Below are 20639 nucleotides of genomic sequence, written 5' to 3'. Positions count from 1 at the left end.
AACTTCCCTAGGCTTTTACAGCACTGCGTGTTGATCTCGGTCGTTGGAGTTTCCCCCACATGTCTTGGCACGGTCGCGCTAGCGTGATCAAAATGAATGTTCTTCCGAGGGTCCTTTACCTCTTTCAAACATTGGCGGTAACCGTCCCGAGGTCTTTCTTTCCGGAGCTTCGAGCTCTGGTGACTGGATACGCCTGGAAGGGTGGTCGACCTAGGCTCAGCTATAAGGTACTTACGCATCCAAAGGATAAGGGGGGCCTCTCCCTGCCTGACTTTTTCGGCTATTATTGCGCTACTCACTTGTTACGCTTCCTCGAGTGGAGATTTCGCCCTGCCTCCAAGTTGTGGGTTGAGATGGAGCAGTTCTGCTCGCGGATTCCCCTTTCTAGTTGCATGGGGCTTCGGCCTGAGGTTCTCCAGTCCACCCTTAGCTCAAATCCCTTTGTCAAAGCTTCCTGGGGGATTTGGCGGAGGAGGCGCATCGGAGGCACACTCCTCTTTTCCATCGCCGTTAACTCCTATAGCTGGTAACCCGGATTTTACCCCGGGTTAGGAGAGGGGTTTTCTTGTCTCTCTGGGGCTGGCACCCGACGCTACTGTTCCGCAGGTTTGGGACGGCTCGCCCCCCTTGCCTTTCGAGCGGGCGGTACCCTCGGCCCGTGGTACGTTGCTGCAGCGCTTCCGGTACACCCAGATTTCGTGATACGTTGTCACACGTTCAAGCAGCTTGTCCTGCGGGATCGTCTCCCCAGGGGTGGAATTTCTATAATCTATGGCTTGCTCCTGGAGAGGGAGTCTTTGACACCACCGGCATTTATGGGGAGGTGGGAGGACGAGCTCGGGGACACCCTGTCTGCACAGCAGTGGGAGAAGGTGTGTGTATTAACCCACAAATGTTCAATTGCCTCACGCTATCAGGAAACTGCTTATAAGATACTGACAAGGTGGTATATGACTCCGGTGGCGATTAGTAATATACGACCAGGGAGTGATCCGACCTGCTGGCGATGTGGAGAAGAGAGGGGCACTTACCTACACATCTGGTGGAGTTGTGCACGCTTACGGCCCTTTTGGCATGGTGTCTTTCATTGCCTGGAGGAGGTCTCGGGTGAGCCGATCCGGCCAACCCCGGGTTTTGGTCTCCTCCTTCACTCGGAGAAGTCCTTGGGAGTAATGAAACGCTCGGTTCTTCGCCATCTTCTCAACGCCGCTCGCAGTCTAATACCGCTATATTGGCGGCGAGTTGAGGTTCCCTCGCTGCGTCATTGGGTCTCCCGGGTGGAAGAAATTCGGGGCATGGAGGAGTTGATCCACCTGGCCTCCGATAGGATGGAGGCATACACTGGAGTATGGGCGTGCTTTCCAATCCTCTCCCTTGCTAGCGTCACCCCCCCATATCTTTGTCCTATTCCCTTCCACTGTATGTGTTGGCTTTGTCTGTCTTCATGTGCTTGCGTCTGATTGTCATGGTGGTAGCGACTATAATCTTAGACCCAGTAGTCATTGACTAGCCTCTCCGCATTGCGTAGTGTATCTAGCTAATTCATTAGCTAGATAAAAGGCTGAAATTCCTATATAATTACTATAAAAAAACATCAATACCTATAAAGTAACTGACCAGTGAACCTAAAATAACACAAGCATTTACACCTACCTCCCCTGCAAAAGTGCAAAAGGTGCCTGCAGTAGCTCCCAAAAAGACAACACCCAATCTCAGTATATTAGCCCCAAAATGGCCGTACGTCACATTACATACTGGAAGCTCCTCCTACCTGTGATGATGTAAAATTTCATTGGTCACACACACCTCAATATGGATTTGATACTTCCTTTTTAAAAAGGAAAAGACTTGATAATGGAGATTAGCATACGACTATGCTAACAAAAAGTGTAAACACATCAAACATTCAGCACCATAATGTTACTATCTTATGACTGACAATATATACAATAGTGAGATCTAAACAAATTAAACCATTGATTTACATGTGATCTAATAAATTACATGTGGTGGAGCAATTAATAAATTGTATGCTCCCATCAGAATTTTAAAATGTTGTGGTGGGCGTAACCCCTTAAGGACCAGGCTGCTTTTTATTTTTTTCTATCCTTTGTGACCAAGGCTGCACACTTTTGTGGTGCTCGTGTTTAGCTGTAATTTTCTCCTCTCTCATTTAGTGAACCCACACAAGTTATAAATAAAGTTATAATAAAATATGATGAAAATTTTAAAAATAGCCACCTTTTCTCATTTTCATTTGAAAAATCTTTTACTCGTCTATAAAAGCTGATGAAAAAACCTTCTAAATAGAATCTAATATTTTTCTTGAGTTTAGAAATACATAATGTTTTTTTTTTCTGCAAAGTATTGGGCAATAAGTACAAGTAGCATTTTGCTATTTCAAAACCATTTTTTCCAAATCTGGTCATTCCACCCCATGTGCTATTTTTGGTATCTTTAAAGCCGGCCAATGCAATTTACCCCATCAAACCATATATTTTTGAAAACTAGACATTAAGGTAATTCCAATTTTAACTCTTTCCATGCATGAGATTCTACCACCAGCCTTTGTCAAAGTTTGTGGTAGTAATTTTTTGAACACAAATTGTATTTAAAAAACGTATGAATTTATAGCTCCAGGTATACGTCACTATCAAACAACACCCCAATGTGTGTTCAGCAACATCTCCTGAGTACAGTGATACCACCCATGCATGGGTTTGTCAGGGAAGGTAAAATGGCACATTTGGGAAGTGCGTATTTTCTAACTTTGACATATGGTCCTTCTGCCACCATGTCCTATTTTGGACATTTTTAAAGCCAGACAGTTCACTTTACCCCATCAACCCATATATTTTTGAAAACTAGACACCCCAGGGTATTTTAAATGCTGGTATTTTAACCCTTTCCATGCACTAATTTTACCACCAACCTTTGTCAACCTTTTGCTTGCTGTCTGCCATATTAACGCTGGACCGCCTCTGGATTAACCTTTTGGTTGCTGCCTGCCATATTGAGCCTGGGCTGCTTTAGGATTAATATTTTGCCTGCTGCCTGCCACAGTGAACTAACTTTTGCTTACCTACTGTTACCTCTGGGTATCTGTTCACTAGCCGTGTGGTCTGTGTGATTTAATTAGCCATGGTTAGTAGCTCTGCTCCCATGATTCATAGCCACCTGCAACCAGACTTTGTTCAGTGCTCTACCACAAGCTGGTTCCTCACATATAGTAAGCTCTCACATCCTATACAGAGATAACTAGTCAGAGGTGGTCCTTGGGGTAGATCAATTGAGGGTGGAATGGATGAAGCATTATTACTGGAACGAGAGAAACAGAAAGTGCAATCAGAAAGGTAGGATGTGAACCAGGAAAAGAAGAGTCACACAGACCAAGATTGTAAAGGGTTTGAGGAAGAAAACTAGGGTTGTCCATGGTGTCAAAAGCAGCAAGAATGTCCAGAATGATTAGCAAAAAGTGGTGGCCCTTGAATTAAGCAATTAGTGAATCACTGGTCACAAGAGCGGCCTAGGTAGAATGTCGAAAGCAGAATCAAAATTAAAGAGGGTCAAGTAAAGAGAGATCAGAATCTTAGTTAGTTGGGTGTATATAACTCGTTCCAGAAGCTGATGCAGCGCAGGTTGCTATGTCAGAGCAGATGATTGTTCTTTTCTGGCTGGAATGGACCGAAACAAAGCAAAACAAATATTAATGTTCATTGAAGATTCCATTTAAAATTAAATCTTTAGAGTTCCAGTGTGTGTATGTGTATAATATATATATATATATATATACATACACACACACACACACACACACACATTATTTAACCAAGCATGTGGACTAACCAACACACATATATGAGCTTTTTGGACATCCCATTCTAAAACCATGGGCAGTAATATGTAGTTGGTCTTCACTTTTTGTAGTTATTACAGCCTCTGGTATGCGGTAAATAATCAGAAACCTGATCAGAGTTTGTCTCTGCCACATTAAATAATCCTGCAGATGTGTCAGCAATGACATCAACAGAGGGAAACACTGAAACTCGCACTCAGGCCTTTAAACACTTGAAGTGTAGCAACCGTTTCACTGAGCACCTGTTACATTTTGTCAGGACCCTGGTAAGCAGGTCAGGTAAAAGCCCAGTAGCAGGGGATACAAGGGGTTCTGTTTGCACCCCACGATGCATGACGGTATGTGATGTGGTACGGACAGGCGAAATAACACACGGCACAACAGAATACGAGGAAAGGTACTGTATTGATGAAGGATATCACCAGCAAGAAAAGGCAGTAGTTTCTAGGCAGGATGCCTACTTTCAGGGCTGACGGCAGGAAGCCCACTGGCAGGGCTGACGGGTACAGAGGCCCACTGGGTGAGTTGACAGCAGGTACAGGCAGGTAGCTCAGGAACTAGCAGGTAGCTCACGGTACAGGGCCAAAGCAGAGCGGTCCATGCACTTCAATGCAAAGGCCCTGACTACAGGGCAGGGCAGGTTAATAAAGGCAGGTCCCACTCAGGTGATCAGACCCAGCTGACCTGGTAATCCGATCCTGAGCACTGCAGAGAGAGGGAGAGGGTGGCCACTAGTGGTAGCAGCCGGACATAACGGCAAAAGTAATCATACATGGTCCGGGCTAGCAGGGTGGAATCCTGACAGATGCCCACCGCAAGGAGCAACCTCTGGGTGCTCGTAGGACTGTGTATGGCAGTAGTGTCACCGTCTGTGGCGGGACAACCTAGTTCTGGCACGTAGCGCTTCCTCAAACACATGCTGATCTTCACGACGTATGACAGTTCCATTGGAAGCCACTACACGGTCTGGTGGCAGCGCCTCAGGTGTGCTGGCCTGGGTGTTCCGGACCTTAGCCACTGGTGGCACAGATGCGAACGTCGCGGTAAGGACAGAAGTCGGACAAGGCAAGCATTCGCCAGGGGATAGGAATACCCCCTGTACACTGTATCCCTCTGAGTGGTGTTGACCAATACTGGGACTGGACTGGTGGAGACAGGAATGGAGGAACGCCTACCAGCCGTTTGATCACGCAGATGTTGCTCATAATCTTCCAGCTCCTTTCTGTGCACGATTGTCCCATTGGTTGCTAGGACATAACCAGGAGCCCCAAGGGAGTGTCTTGCGGTTTGGAGTCTCCCGTTCCTACTTCTGTGAGTGGTAGGAGTGGTGTTCCTGACCGCACAACAGCCGGGGGGTTCATATCCATTGATGTGTCTGTTACCTCTGCCTCAGATGACATACTGTCCATATCAGACCACTCGGGGGCGTCAGACAAGGTCTGGAGGTCATCTGACATTACGATGGAGGGCGTAGGATTCTCAGGTGCTGAGGACTGGTTAACCCCTGCATTACCTGTCTGTGATCGCGACAGGGAATGCTCCTGCTTTGTGACATTGCTGGCGTCATATGCAGGTTCCTGGGCATGGGGTTTCTCGATGTGGGTAGCAGACGGTTTGGCTGGTTTCAATGGACAATATGAAATCCTATGACCAGTCTCTCCACAATAATAGCATAGGTTATCTACTTGCCTTCTTTGTTTTTCCTCTTTGGTGAGTGGCTCACGCTTGTAGCTCTTCTTAGGAGCCTTCTTGCTTTTGGTCTCTGTCTTGGTCTTGGTATCACCATGGTCGGGTTTTAAAACAGTCCGTACGGATATACATATCTGGAGAAGACATTCCGCCAGCAATTCCAGTACTGCAGGTATCCCCGCGGACTCCTTGTATTGGCCTTTGCATTCTGTCAGGACCCTGGTAAGCAGGTCGGGTAGGAGCCCAGTAGCAGGGGATACAAGGGGTTCTGTTTGCACCCCACGATGCATGACGGTATGTGATGTGGTACGGACAGGCGAAATAACACACGGCACAACAGAATACGAGGAAAGGTACTGTATTGATGAAGGATATCACCAGCAAGAAAAGGCAGTAGTTTCTAGGCAGGATGCCTACTGTCAGGGCTGACGGCAGGAAGCCCACTGGCAGGGCTGACGGGTACGGAGACCCACTGGGTGGGCTGACGGCAGGAAGCCCACTGGCAGGGCTGACGGGTACGGAGACCCACTGGGTGGGCTGACTGGTACGGAGGCCCACTGGGTGGGCTGACTGGTACGGAGGCCCACTGGGTGGGCTGACTGGTACGGAGGCCCACTGGGTGGGCTGACGGCAGGAAGCCCACTGGGTGAGCTGACGGCAGGAAGCCCACTGGCAGGGCTGACGGGTCCGGAGACCCACTGGGTGGGCTGACGGCAGGAAGCCCACTGGCAGGGCTGACGGGTACGGAGACCCACTGGGTGGGCTGACTGGTACGGAGGCCCACTGGGTGGGCTGACGGGTACGCAGGCCCACTGGGTGGGCTGACTGGTACGGAGGCCCACTGGGTGGGCTGACGGCAGGAAGCCCACTGGGTGAGCTGACGGCAGGAAGCCCACTGGCAGAGCTGACGGGTACAGAGGCCCACTGGGTGAGTTGACAGCAGGTACAGGCAGGTAGCTCAGGAACTAGCAGGTAGCTCACGGTACAGGGCCAAAGCAGAGCGGTCCATGCACTTCAATGCAAAGGCCCTGACTACAGGGCAGGGCAGGTTAATAAAGGCAGGTCCCACTCAGGTGATCAGACCCAGCTGACCTGGTAATCCGATCCTGAGCACTGCAGAGAGAGGGAGAGGGTGGCCACTAGTGGTAGCAGCCGGACATAACGGCAAAAGTAATCATACATGGTCCGGGCTAGCAGGGTGGAATCCTGACACATTTAATCTTTCATCATGGGACCAATAGTTCTGGTGGCAGCTGCCGGAATGATTTTTATAAATACACTAAAATTAACAAACTTAGATTTTTACATTTTAAAATGAAACAGTATCACAGGCAGGCACTGTATTAGCCCTTGACATGAACAAATATGTGTGCGGCAGCTGCAGGTCAGTGTTAAGCAGGTGGTCAAATTTAGTCAAATTCTCTTGTCATAGAACAAATATCACAGAGTAGTGGTGTAGTGCTGAGTAGCAATGTTGCCCCAATGGGGCAATGTTGCCCCAATTAAATCTGTGAACATTTAAGTAGGTTGAAAGTAGAACAAAGATGGGGATCTATTTGACTAGAGCAGAAGTTTACCTTACGTTACACAAATTCTGAAAAAAAACTACCTTTCAAGAATCATTTTTTGGTCCTAGATACTACTTTTCAACTGCCACAACAACTTTTTTGGCATTTTTATATCTGGTTAATTTCTCTGCTAGTGTAATAGCCCTCACATTAAGCATAAATCGCTTGCTCCTGATAGCTTGGACAAATATCACAAACCTAATTTTAAGATTATTCCAAATCAGAGAGTCAATGCCTCTTTTTACACATGACAAAGAGGCCCATACTGGCCCTTGTTACAGTTAACTGATAAAATGCTCCCCCAAAATATATACATTTGTATTTGTCAATATTAAGTCTGCTTCTGGATGCCCAGTCCTTCATTTTGACCCTATCTCTCCTCAGGGAAGTAACATCTAGTTCAGACTGTATTCACTTACCTATTTTTTTCATCTGCAAACAGTGACACATGGCTTTCAATACCCCTTTTATCCAGTTAGAGAATTTCCCATTAACAAATCTTTAAATCTATATTTAAGTCAGTTTTAAATCCAAGTGCAATAAATATTACCTTACCCTATCTCTTTTATTTTGTACAGAGATCTTTTTGAGGAGCTGTATCAAATACTTATTTTATGTACATTGTTATTTAAATAAACATCTAAATAAATACAAATAAACTGAAAATCTGTGAATCCAAGCTAGTCAGACATGATCTGCCCTTCATAAAAACCATGTTGACTCTTACTAATGATGTTATTCGACAAAATGTATTCCTGAATATCACCCCACAGCAAGCTTTCTCCTTGACTCACGTCAAGTTATTTGGCTGAGATTTTAATCCCTATTTGAATATTCGTACCACTTCTGCTTTATGTAAGTCTTGCGGCACCATACCGGACAAGAAAAATCAATGGTCTGGCAATGTCTTGGCTTAATTCTGTTACTTAACAATTTCAGACTTAAATGGGCCAATAGCTTCCTTCTTGAGTTGTTTAATTAACTTGTAGTACACTTTGGGACAAAGGCTATTTTAACATTTTTGTGGTGTTGTTGTATAGCAGTAATTTTCTTCTTTCTCATTTAGTGCACCCACACACATAATATATTGTTTTTTTCAGGACAAGCAGCGCTTTATTGAGATACCATTATTTTTATCATATGATCTAAATTACTCTAAAAAAATATGGTGAGTTTTTTTAATCTTTAGAATTCACCAAATCTAGTAATCCTGCTCCCATGTCCTCCCATGACATCTTTGAAACTGGCCATTTCAATTTACCCACATTAAACCATATATTTTTGAAAACTAGACACCCCAGGGTATTTTAAATGCTGATATTTTACCTATTTTCATTAATTCTACCAATTCTGTCAAGGTTTGTGGTTGTATTTTTTGTATGTTTTTTTTTTTTGCACACATTGCATTTCAGGTATAAATGTTCAGCTCTTGGTATAAGTCACTTTCAAGCAATATGTGTTCAGCAACATCTTCTGAAAACAGTGATATCACCCATGCATCGGTTTGTCGGGTTGTGTAGGGGCTAATAGGCCACATTTTGGAGATCCACACTTTTGACATCTGGTCATTCTGCCCCGTGTCCTATTTGGGAAATCTTTGAGGCTCGCCAAATCAATTTACCTCCTTCAAACCATATATTTATATATTTTACTACTCATATTGTGATTAGTAAGTGGGGCTCAATTGACTTGCATAGCTGGATGCAGTACTTGTATTCAACCTGCAGGGGGAGCTCAGGGTTCTTAGGAGGGTCTCTCAGAGACTCTGTGGAATTGGTTAATTTTTACAGGGCACAGCCATCTTGCGTGACGCTATAGCGCTCACAGTGCATTCTGAAGTGAGTTTTCGGTGTCGCTGACCATACTATCGACCATTTCAGCAATACCGTTTCAGATCTTTTAAAGCAGGTGTCCGATGCCATATTGTATATGGTGCACGTTGTCACTCCAGGAAGCGACCACAAGGGTCCCCTGCAGCAGTTGTTGAATTCCTTATGCCCATTGGCATTAAGTGGGAAAAAAATATGCACAATTGGTTAATAGAACCCTGCTGATAACCAGTGACCCCCTCTTTACATACCAAAGGCCTCAGCACCCATATTGATCATTGCCATCGCTGTCTTCGAGCAGGAGTCACAGAATTGTATCTTATTAAAAAGGAATACAAAAGTGACTGCTCTATTTATTTTTCGGCCATGAAGTAATCTACACACTGTATTTTATAAAGGAAACGTCTTTCTTCCTATGAATGCGAACCAAACTAATTTAGAGATGATCTCAAGTTAAGAAAAAAAAATACTATAAATTATTAAATTACGGGGGGGGTAACTGATATTTCCGTTTCCGCACAGTACAGTATTGTGTTGTGTTTCTAAATTTTAATATGGCCACAGTTGTCACGTGTTTCCGCTTGTATGTCGGAGTTGCAAATACAAACAATACAATGAAACGCAACAGTACCGTTCGACTAAAATAACATACGTTTTATATGTGATTGTAGCCGATATGTACATCAATCTTGTCCACCGTGCAATTAGCCGTTGTATCGGGCCCCCGTGGGTCTGGGTATCTTTCCGAGAATTTCCGCCAACTGTTTCGTATCGCTCTCTAGAATTTAGAACTCCGGTCTCTCTAAAACAATGTCGTAAAAACAATCTCCCGCCCTCCCCATTGTGCGATGTCCGCCAATCAGCAAACCTAAATCTACGGCGAATGGATCCAATCAGTACAGGCTCCGGTCGGCGGAGGGATACACGGTATAGACGACGGTATTTTCACTGTGCGGGATGGAGAGGAAACGTTGGGAATGTTCAGCTCTGCCGCAAGGCTGGAAAAAGGAAGAGGTTACACGGCGATCTGGCCTATCCGCCGGAAAGAGCGATGTTTATTACTATAGGTAAATTGGGAGGGGGGGCTGAAGCACATTTGGCTACCGGTGGGAGTTGAGTAGGGACTATGCTCAAGGATGCAGCGTGAGAGGAGGATAAAAAGATCAATTGTGTAATTAAGCTCTCGGGTGTGCAGTTGCAAATGTGGGGCAGAATTGGTATTTGTTAACGGTTGTGGGTTGCGAAGGCTTAGATACGGTAACCAGGTTGCGTTTTATGCATAAAAATGCGTTATACAGGACGGTAGTTTAACAGAACAATCGAGTCGGTTTTTTTTGTGCTTTATTCATCTTAAAAAAAAAAAAAAGAAAATCCTAGTTCTGACAGGCTCCATGTTTCTTGCAGATTTTTTTTTCTTAAATAACACTTTTTTGTGGCGGTAAAGTCCGTACACTTTAATGCATGGTCAGGAGGCTAGCGTGTCATTTACACAACGAGCGAGCGAGTACTGGTAGGAGCTTGGGCATGGTTAGGGCGCTCGTGAATCGATGTAGTTGGGACAAAGGGAGTTTAGAATGAATCGGAGAAGAGTTTTCAGGGCCAGCGAAAGTATATTGATGATCTTGCGTTAGGGATCATAGCTTGCACGAGGGCAGAAGACAAGGCCGATTAGTAGAGACTGTAATGGGGGGTTGAAAAGGGAGATCAAAGTCAGAGGAGGTGATGCAAGAGAGTGACTCGTGTTATAATCAATGGCAGTTGGTGGATGATTAGAAGGAGAACGTTTGGGGAAAGACAGTATTGTAACAACGGTGCATACAACAGCGGTGGATCAGAAAGTGAGATGGTGACTGGAAGAAGAGGGAAAGTGATAGCAGGGTTAGTCAGGTGGAAAGAGCAGGGGATAGGGTGAACTGAAGGTGGCAAAGGGTCATATAAAGAGTGTGAAGTTAGATGAGAATGTGGAGCGATGGGTGAGAAGGGACATGGATGTAAATTAGCGAGGATGGCGTTTTCAGTCACTTCTTTAAGGATTTTGATGGTTTGTGGCAGCTTTACTCCCTGCTGAAATAAACTGATGAGATTATTTAAAAAAAAAAAAAAATCGAATTATTTTTATTTTAGCTGGCACTTTAGAATGTTTGAAGGTTGTTCGGTTTAGTTCAGAGCGGTTACTTAGAGCGATGGCAGATCAAGAAGTGATGTTGACATTCACTATGTTGCTCTATATTCTGAACTGTTTTTGTTATTGATGCATATTTTTATAGTTCCTTTGTGAATTGCTCATTCCATAGTGATATGAACCCTGTTATGATTGGTGTTTGTATGTGTGCAATCTCATATGTGTTTTCATGTAATGTATAATATTCCAATGATCATTTGGATGAAAAAATGACCCTTCCACAATTCTATTCCATCATATTTGCTTTAAGTAGAACACTGGTTACTGTTATATTATTGCCAGATGAAGCCACTATTGCTAGTTGTGTGGCATACAAATGCTAAGCCTACTGCGGAAGAAAGAGTGGTGCTTTATGTCTTCCTGAAATGTCCGTTTTGAATTTCAGCCCCAGTGGGAAGAAGTTCCGCAGCAAGCCACAGCTGGCACGTTACCTTGGAAACTCAATGGATCTCAGCACTTTTGACTTTCGTACCGGAAAAATGTTGATGAGCAAAATCAACAAGAACCGCCAACGTTTGCGATATGATGGACTAAACCAAGCAAAGGTAATTGTAGCGGTGTGTGATGGGGGTTTGTGGACAGCGTCAAACTGGCAGTACTAAACTCAGTCGCCTCTTTCTTGTTTGTTTTTTTTCTTCTGTATAGGGTAAACCTGATCTGAATACTTCACTGCCTGTCAGGCAGACAGCCTCCATCTTTAAACAGCCTGTCACTAAGGTGACCAACCACCCTACAAATAAGGTGAAGAGTGATCCACAAAAAGCAGTTGACCAACCACGCCAGGTGAGACATTTTTTATGCATTGCTCTGTCCTGAGAATGGCCTCCAAAGCATTTTCTGAACTAAAACATCCATTCTTTTGTTTCACTAGCTTTTCTGGGAGAAGAAGCTTAGTGGATTAAATGCTTTTGATATAGCAGAAGAGTTGGTGAAGACAATGGAATTACCTAAAGGGTTGCAAGGTAACTGTGGCAATGTGCGCAAGGAATTTTAAGTGTCATAAAAAGTCTGGGTTATTTTCTCTATCTTTCTTATCACTTATAAGGTATTCCTACCTTACTTCTAGATGTCAGATACTCCTGAAAAAAAATTGAGAAGTGTGGTTTTACAATTGACCCTTCCAGAAGCAACAACTTGCATATTCCTACCTGTTAACTGTGTATACTATATATATAAATCAGTGGGATTTCTACTCACCCTCTGAATTATGCATTATACAGGGCAAGCTCAGCCGCTCTTGCCAGTGTTGGTGCTTCAAAATGAATAGTGAAGTGAGGAAATTGACACGGCATCTCAGCCTTAGAGTGCAAGACATCCATAGCGGTGTCAAGGTCCCTGCAGAAGGACTTCTAATTTAGCTGTTTGTATTTTGATTACTGCATACATTAAGTTAAAAGTTGCAATTGCATCCGGCTACAGGTGTGGGTCCTGGGTGCACAGACGAGACTCTTCTCTCTGCTATTGCAAGTGCCTTGCACACGAGCACTATGCCAATTACTGGCCAGCTTTCTGCAGCTGTGGAGAAGAACCCTGGAGTCTGGCTCAACACTTCCCAGCCCCTCTGCAAAGCCTTTATGGTGACGGATGAGGACATCAGGTAATGACCCCTAAAAGCCATTGCTGGTGTGATGTACTCCTGTGAAGGAATCTGTTGAATGCAAAGGGTTGTTGATATAAGATGGTATCTCTACATATCTAGTTTGGCTCAATAGTATTAACTCCAAATAAATGTCAGCACTGCAAGTTTAGAATTTCTGGCTGGTGTGTTTAATATTGCCTCTTCTACCCCCCTTATTTTAAGTGGCTGGGTTTTCCCATCACCTTTACTCCCACCGTTGTGTGTCCTTCTCATACTGCCTCAAGCAGTAAGTCAGTAACCAACCTCATGCTGATGAGCTCCCATTAAGGACAAAACGGCTGTCTGTGAGTTATCTGGCTTCTGCACCTCTGTCCCGGGCTTTGTTTAAAGGTTGTCTAGTACAGCAGGCATTTATTCCATGGGGCCCATGTAGAAAGAGTAAATAGTGATCATTGTTAACCCTATTTGCATATGCTTAACCAGAATCCCTTGCCATGGTGGTGGCACTACAAGTTTAGGATTTCTGTCTGATTTCTGTAGATTAGTGTTTAATAAGGCCTCTCCTTCCACTCTTAGGGTTTGCATACAGTGATGTTTTTTTTTGGAATTACCACCTTTTGAGCTAAACTATAAATGCATAGATAAAATACATTTTATAACGGCCTAAAGAATAGAAGAGTGAGTTTCCTGGTTGTAGCTTCATTCAAGGATGATGTAGTGTAAATAATATCTTCTCAATGTGGTCATCTTGTTACGTTCTCCTTTTCCCAGCATAGACCCTGCTGTGTATGCTATATAGTATAGAGGACTAAAAAACTTGCGGTTTTTCGGGTGCTGCGGGCGGTCAGACAATGTACCTACAGGTCCCAGTAATCCCGCGCACTCCTGCAAGGCTGCCTTCGCGTTGCTCGGAGCCGGCGGTAATGGTCAGAAATTCAGCGGGAGCGGGCTTAAAAAAAACAGTCCAGCGCAGGGCTCTAATTTGCATTAGAAAAGCTGAGTGGGAGTTGTGGTGTTACAGGTTCCCAGACTGTACAGTAAAGTGATATTATTTGGAATGGACATGAATGGAGGGGACAGAATTGAATGCCCAACACTCATAATTTAAATTTTCCCTAGTTTTTACTGACATAATGGTGTCTAATGACATGGGGAAAAAAAATTCCATGGACACAATTTACCAAAGTTTATCCCTTTGCAGGAAGCAGGAAGAACTTGTGCAACAAGTAAGGAAGAAACTAGAGGAAGCTCTCATGGCTGACATGCTTGCCCATGTAGAAGAGATCTCAAAGGATGGCAGTGCTCCAGTGGATAAAGATATTGAGGATGAAGAGGATGAGGAAGATACAAAAGAGCAGGAAACAGAGGAAGTATAAGACCTGTGAGTAGAAATAACACATTACCTACACCGATGCCGTTTTCAAGTATGCCAGCCAAAAAATTCTAGTATGTTGATGGTAAATGAAATGTCCCTATCTTGTACAGGTCTACTGCAGCCCTCAACAAGCATATCCTCTGATACAACACAGGATCTGAAGCAAAACCCGTCTCTCTCTGCCATCATGCTCTGGGTCCAGGACTTTGCAAAGTTTGACATTATTAATATGCTAAAATAGCAGATTCTCAGTTTGGTCTACAGACGTTCCACGTGATACACCGTATGTACAAAGAAAAGGAGTAGGTGGCCTTGACTAACAATGCTTAAAACTGTTTTTCTCTCTCCACAAAAATAGCATGTTAAATTGCTTTGTTAAATCATTGATAGTGTGAGGATTTCTTCTTGCGTTTGGAATAGTATATAGTACATTTATTCATTAATATTTTAATTATGACTTTTGATTACCTTAAAAGTGGAGCAGTGTGAGTCTTGATTCTATCTTCAAATGTATGATCTTGTTTCGTATGTACATGCCTGGTGATACTCCTCAGTGCTGTAGTTAGCATATAACTCCATCTTCACTCCTGTGGGGTCGAGAGCTGAGATGATGGAAATGCCAGCCTCTTGGGGTTTACAGTGCCCATAGGATAATAGTTAAGCTCTCCATATGGTATGAAGTTATGGTATGTGCAAAATAAATGGCTATTCACTTGAAAAATATGCTGCACTCAACATGCTGTTTAATCGCAGTTCAAACTTGGTGTGTACCAGTTAAGTAAGAACAGAATGCTTTAACTAATATTGTGTACCATGTATAATTACCCGTGTTAGCATGATGTTGACTGTACAATAAATCTTTTGACAATGGTCCTTGAAAGGGAAATTTCAGGTGGATGATCATGCGTATACTCATATAATATAGGTGCTGTTAAATTGTCCTATAATGGTACAAGTGAAAAGGTAAACCGACCTGTGGAGTTTTAGCTGGTTCCTGTTATCTTCCCAAATGTTAACCATACTAAGGGCATTCATCTTGAACTGATTTGCATGATTATGTCTCCTTGTTAATTTTATTTTTACCCCAAGCAGATATATCTTGGCAGCCGTATAAGACAAGGTCAGTTATTTGACAAGAAAGCCAAGCTCTGCCCAGCCATTACACAAGCTTAAAATAAAACCCAAGATCTTCATTTTCTAAGAGTATGTTGTTGCGCAAGAAATGGCGAAAGTGACAGATCCAATGTAAACTTGGAAATTTACACCCCACCTCAAAAAAAACAAATAAAAATTTAACACGTGTTTTTGGACAAATGTAATGTATCACTCTTCCCGTCAGCTAATTAGGAATACAGCTATGTAGGCTAATTAAAAAGCTTAATGGAGCTAATTTAAGAGATACTATTTTTTTTTTTATAGAAATTTGCATTTAGTCAAATTTAGATAATTCCATTGTTTTGTGTTTTTTAAGTATGCTGTATGTATTTAATTCTGTATTTTTTCTTTACCTCCTCTTCAGACAGCACTGTTTTCTGTGTATTTTTTTTTTTTTGTGTAAATATTAAATATTCTTAAACTATGAAATTCACTGCCTGGTTTCCTGAGCGCTGAATACATTGAATGAACCAATACCTACAAATTACTTAAATTAACAAGGTATGTGTGTGCATGTGAAAGTGGTTTCTAAAAGCAGCACAGGCTATTTAAAAAAAAAATATAAATATATATACACACACCAAATCTAAATTGCCTTCTACTGTCATCTGTTTTTCCTCTTTTGATATAAAATATCGTAATGAAAAAAAATGACAAATGGAATGGGGTAACACTTACAAATATGAAGAGGAGGACACTATTACCTTTTGTTTCTTAACCAAATGAAGTAAATTTGTTCAAGCAAGAGATTTCCTTAGGCACCTGAAGGGAGAGGTGGGGAAGGATGGCAAAGAGGCAGAAATGCTAAGTGTAAATGCTGAGAGAGAGAGATAGGCTAGATCCTGGCATATAGTGGCAGTACAGATGGGTGTTGTTCTTCCTTAGGGACAAGGATCTGATCTTAAATACAAAGAGTTAAAACCCTCCCCCTTCCCTAACTCCTCCTCCTCCTTACCCATAAGAGCACACCGCACCAAACACAGTTCTTCCTTGTCCCTTGCCAGGGACGGACATGTAGTTTGGTGGGGCCACACGGGTTATGTCCAGGGGGATCCCTCCTCCGATTGCTCCCCGGGTGGTGAGCAGAGTGAGGTAGGAACATCCGCATCGGCGGATGTTACAGAACAGAATGAGAGTTCTCTCTCTTCAAGCCGGCAAGGGAAGGAGCATAAGCACAGCGGTGGAACGCACACCCGGGAGGCGTTGCATTCTGCCGAAGATCTGATCGTGTTACAGAGCATGCGCAGATCCGATCTTCAGGGCACAAAATTTTAAACGTTATTTCAGCTGTGCAGTCCAGTCTGACAGCAGTGGGGCTTGTCAGTACTGGATATCCGTGGCACCAACCCCCCACACGGATTGAGGCGTTTTAAGGTAAAATTTATTTATCTTAACCTTAAAAAGCCTCTGCCCTGTAACATTTTTTTTCTAAAAAGATTAAGGCTCCTTTTAAGTCCAAATATATTTTGTGCACTAAGTGTGCCACCCCCCTGCCCGGACAGCTGCAAAAAGGAGTTATGTAATCCTTGCTCAGCTTAACTTTTTGCTAAAGGAAAACAGGACATGCAGTTTTTGGGCGTTGGCTTCTAGACAACCTTGCACGTACCTTTTAACCATTCTAGACTACTTCTGTTTATGCTTTGGAGCCCAAGTTTGATAGTCTCATTCACGTTGGTTCCTGAATCTGTTGTCCTCGGGGGAGATTTCCAGGGAGTTAGCCTATGGCCATAACACCCTTATGCGTCTCGGTAGCTAAGAAAGCTTGGGCCTGGTTAATTTCCACCTGGGAATACCAGGTGTTAAAAATCTACTAATTCAGGCTCGTTTTGTGAGGATTCAGAAGATAAAGCTCCACTTCCTCCACAAGAGCTTTGTAAATTTTCTAAGAAAGAGGTAGTCTGTGAGAAGCATCCAAAGGATTTTGCATGTTGCCTAAGCTACAGGATCAGATGCATAGTCTATCTGGGCGAGAGGGAATTTTTCTGAGCATTTTAGGGGTTTAGCTTTAAGGTGAAGAGAAATGAGAACAAAGGTAAATGTTCAGATTGCTCAGCTTTCAAAGAGAACATCCATCCCTATTGGAGTTGTGTCTGGTCTTAAAGCCCGATGGATAAGAGGGCAAAGACATCCTGTAGGCATATGTTCCAATCTTCAGGATTCCAGTGCAAGTAGGATTGTCTAGCGCTTCAGCGGCTAGAGCTCTAGGCATCTTGTAACAGGCATTAGAGCCTACGGCCATACCTCCCTGTATGCACCTCATCACGTCTGAACTCAGAAGCCAAGCAGGGTTTGGACTTGGTTAGCACTTGGATGGGAAGCCTTCCTGATACAGAAGTATCTAGTCAATTTAGGAAATATAGCCTTTCTAATTGCTTTTCATTGTATCTGGCAAAGAAATGCTTAATCTCTCAGCCCAAAATATGGGTCTGTCATCAGTGGCCAGGAGAGCTTTTTGGCTGCGATCGTATACGGCAAACTCAGCATCTAAGTCGGCCTTGTTTGATTTAACAAAATGCAGACCATTTGCCTTTAAATGGCCAACACAAGCCACATTTCTGTGAAACATTATTTTTTTTAGAACTTTCACAGTCAAATCATCACTGGTATCGTTTTGTTTCTCAAGCCAGTTAGTAAACATGAAAGAGTTGCGAGGGAAGCTGCCCAGTTCAGCCATCTTAAACCTGCAGACATGGGATATCTAAAACTTTGTCTCATGTTCCATCCTTCTAAAGAATCAATCCCAAACATCAGGAGTTTTCAGAGTGTTTACTCCAGGCTGTTCCTGGTCGCGAACCAGTTGGATCCTTCAGTCCAGTTAAAAGATGGTTTAGGCTTGTATTCTATACAAGTGTTTTAGAATGGAGACTATCCTCACAGTCACCCAACTACTGAACAAGGAGATTACATGGTGACCATGGACCTGACGGATACTTATGTGCATTTGTCTATTGCTGTTGAATCCACTAAATTCCTCAGATTCGCTTTTAGGAACGCGGCGAGATTTCTCCATTTCCAGTTTGGGTCTCTCAACTTTCAGAGTATTAGGTATCAGGGTCATCCCATACCTAGAGGATTGGCTCACGAAAGCCATTTCAGCTCCGGCCTTTGTTCTCAAGAAGACGGCAGTGTTTCCCCGTTGGCAGAGCTCATCAAGCACATGTCTAATGCAAGAATGCGCTTCCCCAGGATAAGAAGGCCAGATGGAACAGGAGGTGCCCATATAAAACACCAGGCCTTTTCAACATTTTTATAAGGCGCAGAATTTTTGTAGACAAGGCCAGGACAAATGTTTCAGTAACATTCTAAGAAATAAGAGCCTAGGCTAATTCTGATGGAATTGGTGGTCGGCTGCAATGGTTCATACAGACATGTTCTTGATCATAATCTGAAAAGTTCAACCTTATTTCTTTCTAAGTATGCAGTGCTTGGGGCTGATAGTGGATGCCAGCTCCTTACGGCTCTATTCCATGATCAAGGATCAAGAAAAGTAAGAAGGGTTGTGTCAGCTTTGCAACGAAATCCTACCTGGTCCTTCAGAAAAGCTATGAGCATCTTGGGCATTCTGACAACTTGTATCTCTCAGTAAGCTGCTCCAAGGCACACATAGGCCACTTCGTATGGGACATCCTTAGGCATTTGTCCCAGAAAGAAGACGATCCGGACATCAACTTCAGTTTCCAAGCCCAATTGAACTGGTGGAAGAGGACAGACCTTCTCAACAAGGGTCTTTGCTTTCATCAACGTCAGGGGATCACTCTGACCACAGAAGCCTCAAAAATAAACTGGGGAGCGCATTTTGGTTACCTCTTTAGGCAGGGCAAGTTGTCACTAACAATCTTCCCAGTCCTCAAATTATCGACAACTAAAATCTTTTTTTTTTTTTCTGGCCCTCAAGTAGTTTAGTCCTTGGCTAAAAGGGAAAGCTGTAAAAATCCAATCCGACTACGCTACTACAATATTATATATCAACAGACAAGGTGGCGTCCGGATTCCGAAACTTCAGGCTTTTCTCGGAAGAAGTCATGGCATGGGCTCAACAAAACCAAGAAGATTTGTCAGCCAAGCGTTTCAGGGGAAGGGACAATTGTTGCAGACTACCTCAGCAGTTCAAATTGATCCCTAAACAAAAGGATCTTCTCCATCCTTTTTTTGGCCTTCTAGGAATCGATCTTGTGGCAACCAGAGACAACCGCAATCTTTTGGGTTTTAGCCTCTCTGTATTCATGGGTCAACACTCTGGTGCTGGACAGTATGTCAGTGATATGAAGATTCAGGATGGCTTACATTTTTTCTCCAGTGGCGATGATCCCACGTGTCCTCCTCAAGATTCGAGGCCAGGGTCTTAACATCTATCCCGTATTGGCCAATACAGACTTAGTTCCCAGAGCTAAACAATATGGCCTCAAGAGTTTGGGAGCCGCCATTTTCGGCCCATCTGGTGGAGAACAGAATTCCTTCAGATGGTCATTTTGATGGCCTAACTTTGGATTATCCTTAGAGATAATGGACTCTCCCTGATGCCTCCTTATTCGGAGGTTTCTGGTGATGCATGGTTTTTTATTTTCTTCTAGTTCCGTCCACATGTTTTTTGTAAGAGGGATTCTCAGCAGGTCTTTATGTCTCAACCTCAAAAGGGAATGTGTATTTCCGGAGGAGTCTATGGCACAGATGGGATGTCCGACGAGCTCTAAGACATTTCTACAGATCGCACCGCTGCTTTCCGCAATATGGATCAATTTATTTATTTATTTTGGTAGATCTTCAGATCAAACAGGCCATCTCGAGGTGGCTTACAGAGACCATTCGACTAGCTCACTCAAGCAGCCGGCAAGTCATCTCATCCCATATTTCGTCTCGCTCCACAAGAGCTATGTCTGGGTCTAGGGTTGAAAAGTCGACCTCATCTCCTGAAAAAAATATATACCTGGTCTTCCTTCGATGCATTTGTCCAGCATTACTGACTTGACATCTCCTCCTCTGTGGCATTTTTCGGGCGCAGGATGCGCCAGTCAGTGGCCTCTTAAGTATTCCCCTCCCATTGGTTATCTTGTCTTGCTATATCCCATCTGTACTGCCACTATATGCCAGGAAAAACAGGAATTTTATACTCACCATAAATTCTTTTTTACTTAATATAGTGTCAGTACATGTTTCCCTCCCTCATTGTGTCTACTATTAAAGATATTTTGCAAGCATGTTTGTATTCTTGGTACTTACTGGCTGTGTTTGGTCCGGTGTGCTCTTATGGGTAAGGAGAAGGAGGAGTTAGGGAAGGGGGAGGGTTTTAACTCTTTGTATTTCAGATCCTTGTCCCTAAGGAAGGACAACACCCATCTGTACTGCCACTATATTAAGGAAAAAATTTCCGGTGAGTATAAAATTCCTGTTTTTTGGACACTGTCTCGT

The 20639-nt window shown here is 43.5% G+C and overlaps 1 protein-coding gene across 2 annotated transcripts; it reads left to right on the top strand.

Moving 5' to 3' along the window:
- Positions 1 to 9899: 9899 nt before the first annotated feature.
- Positions 9900 to 14079, top strand: LOC149279394 (methyl-CpG-binding domain protein 3). Of its 2 annotated transcripts, XM_089501256.1 has the most exons (7): positions 9900 to 10009; positions 10805 to 10820; positions 11466 to 11669; positions 11770 to 11907; positions 11996 to 12086; positions 12544 to 12721; positions 13905 to 14079. In XM_089501256.1, the coding sequence occupies exons 1-7, from the start codon at positions 9900 to 9902 to the stop codon at positions 14077 to 14079; spliced, it is 912 nt and encodes a 303-aa protein (XP_089357382.1). The 2 variants fall into 2 exon arrangements, with proteins under 2 accessions (XP_089357382.1, XP_089357383.1); XM_089501257.1 differs by lacking the exon at positions 10805 to 10820 and having other exon boundaries at positions 11510 to 11669.
- The last annotated feature ends 6560 nt before the right edge of the window (positions 14080 to 20639 follow it).

The sequence above is a fragment of the Sceloporus occidentalis genome, unplaced genomic scaffold (genome assembly GCF_023333645.1).
Source record: "Sceloporus occidentalis isolate IW3139 unplaced genomic scaffold, rSceOcc1.0.p SCAF_169, whole genome shotgun sequence".
In the NCBI taxonomy this organism is placed as follows: Eukaryota; Metazoa; Chordata; class Lepidosauria; order Squamata; family Phrynosomatidae; genus Sceloporus; species Sceloporus occidentalis.
Note: the sequence above shows the minus strand (reverse complement) of the source record. Positions and strands in the feature narration are given on the sequence as shown.

Coding starts and splice junctions, on each gene's coding strand:
- LOC149279394 (XM_089501256.1), top strand. CDS start 9,900: ATGGAGAGGAAACGTTGGGAATGTTCAGCTCTGCCGCAAGGCTGGAAA. Junction 11,908..11,995: donor CAGTTGACCAACCACGCCAG/GTGAGACATTTT, acceptor TTGTTTCACTAG/CTTTTCTGGGAGAAGAAGCT. Junction 12,722..13,904: donor GTGACGGATGAGGACATCAG/GTAATGACCCCT, acceptor ATCCCTTTGCAG/GAAGCAGGAAGAACTTGTGC.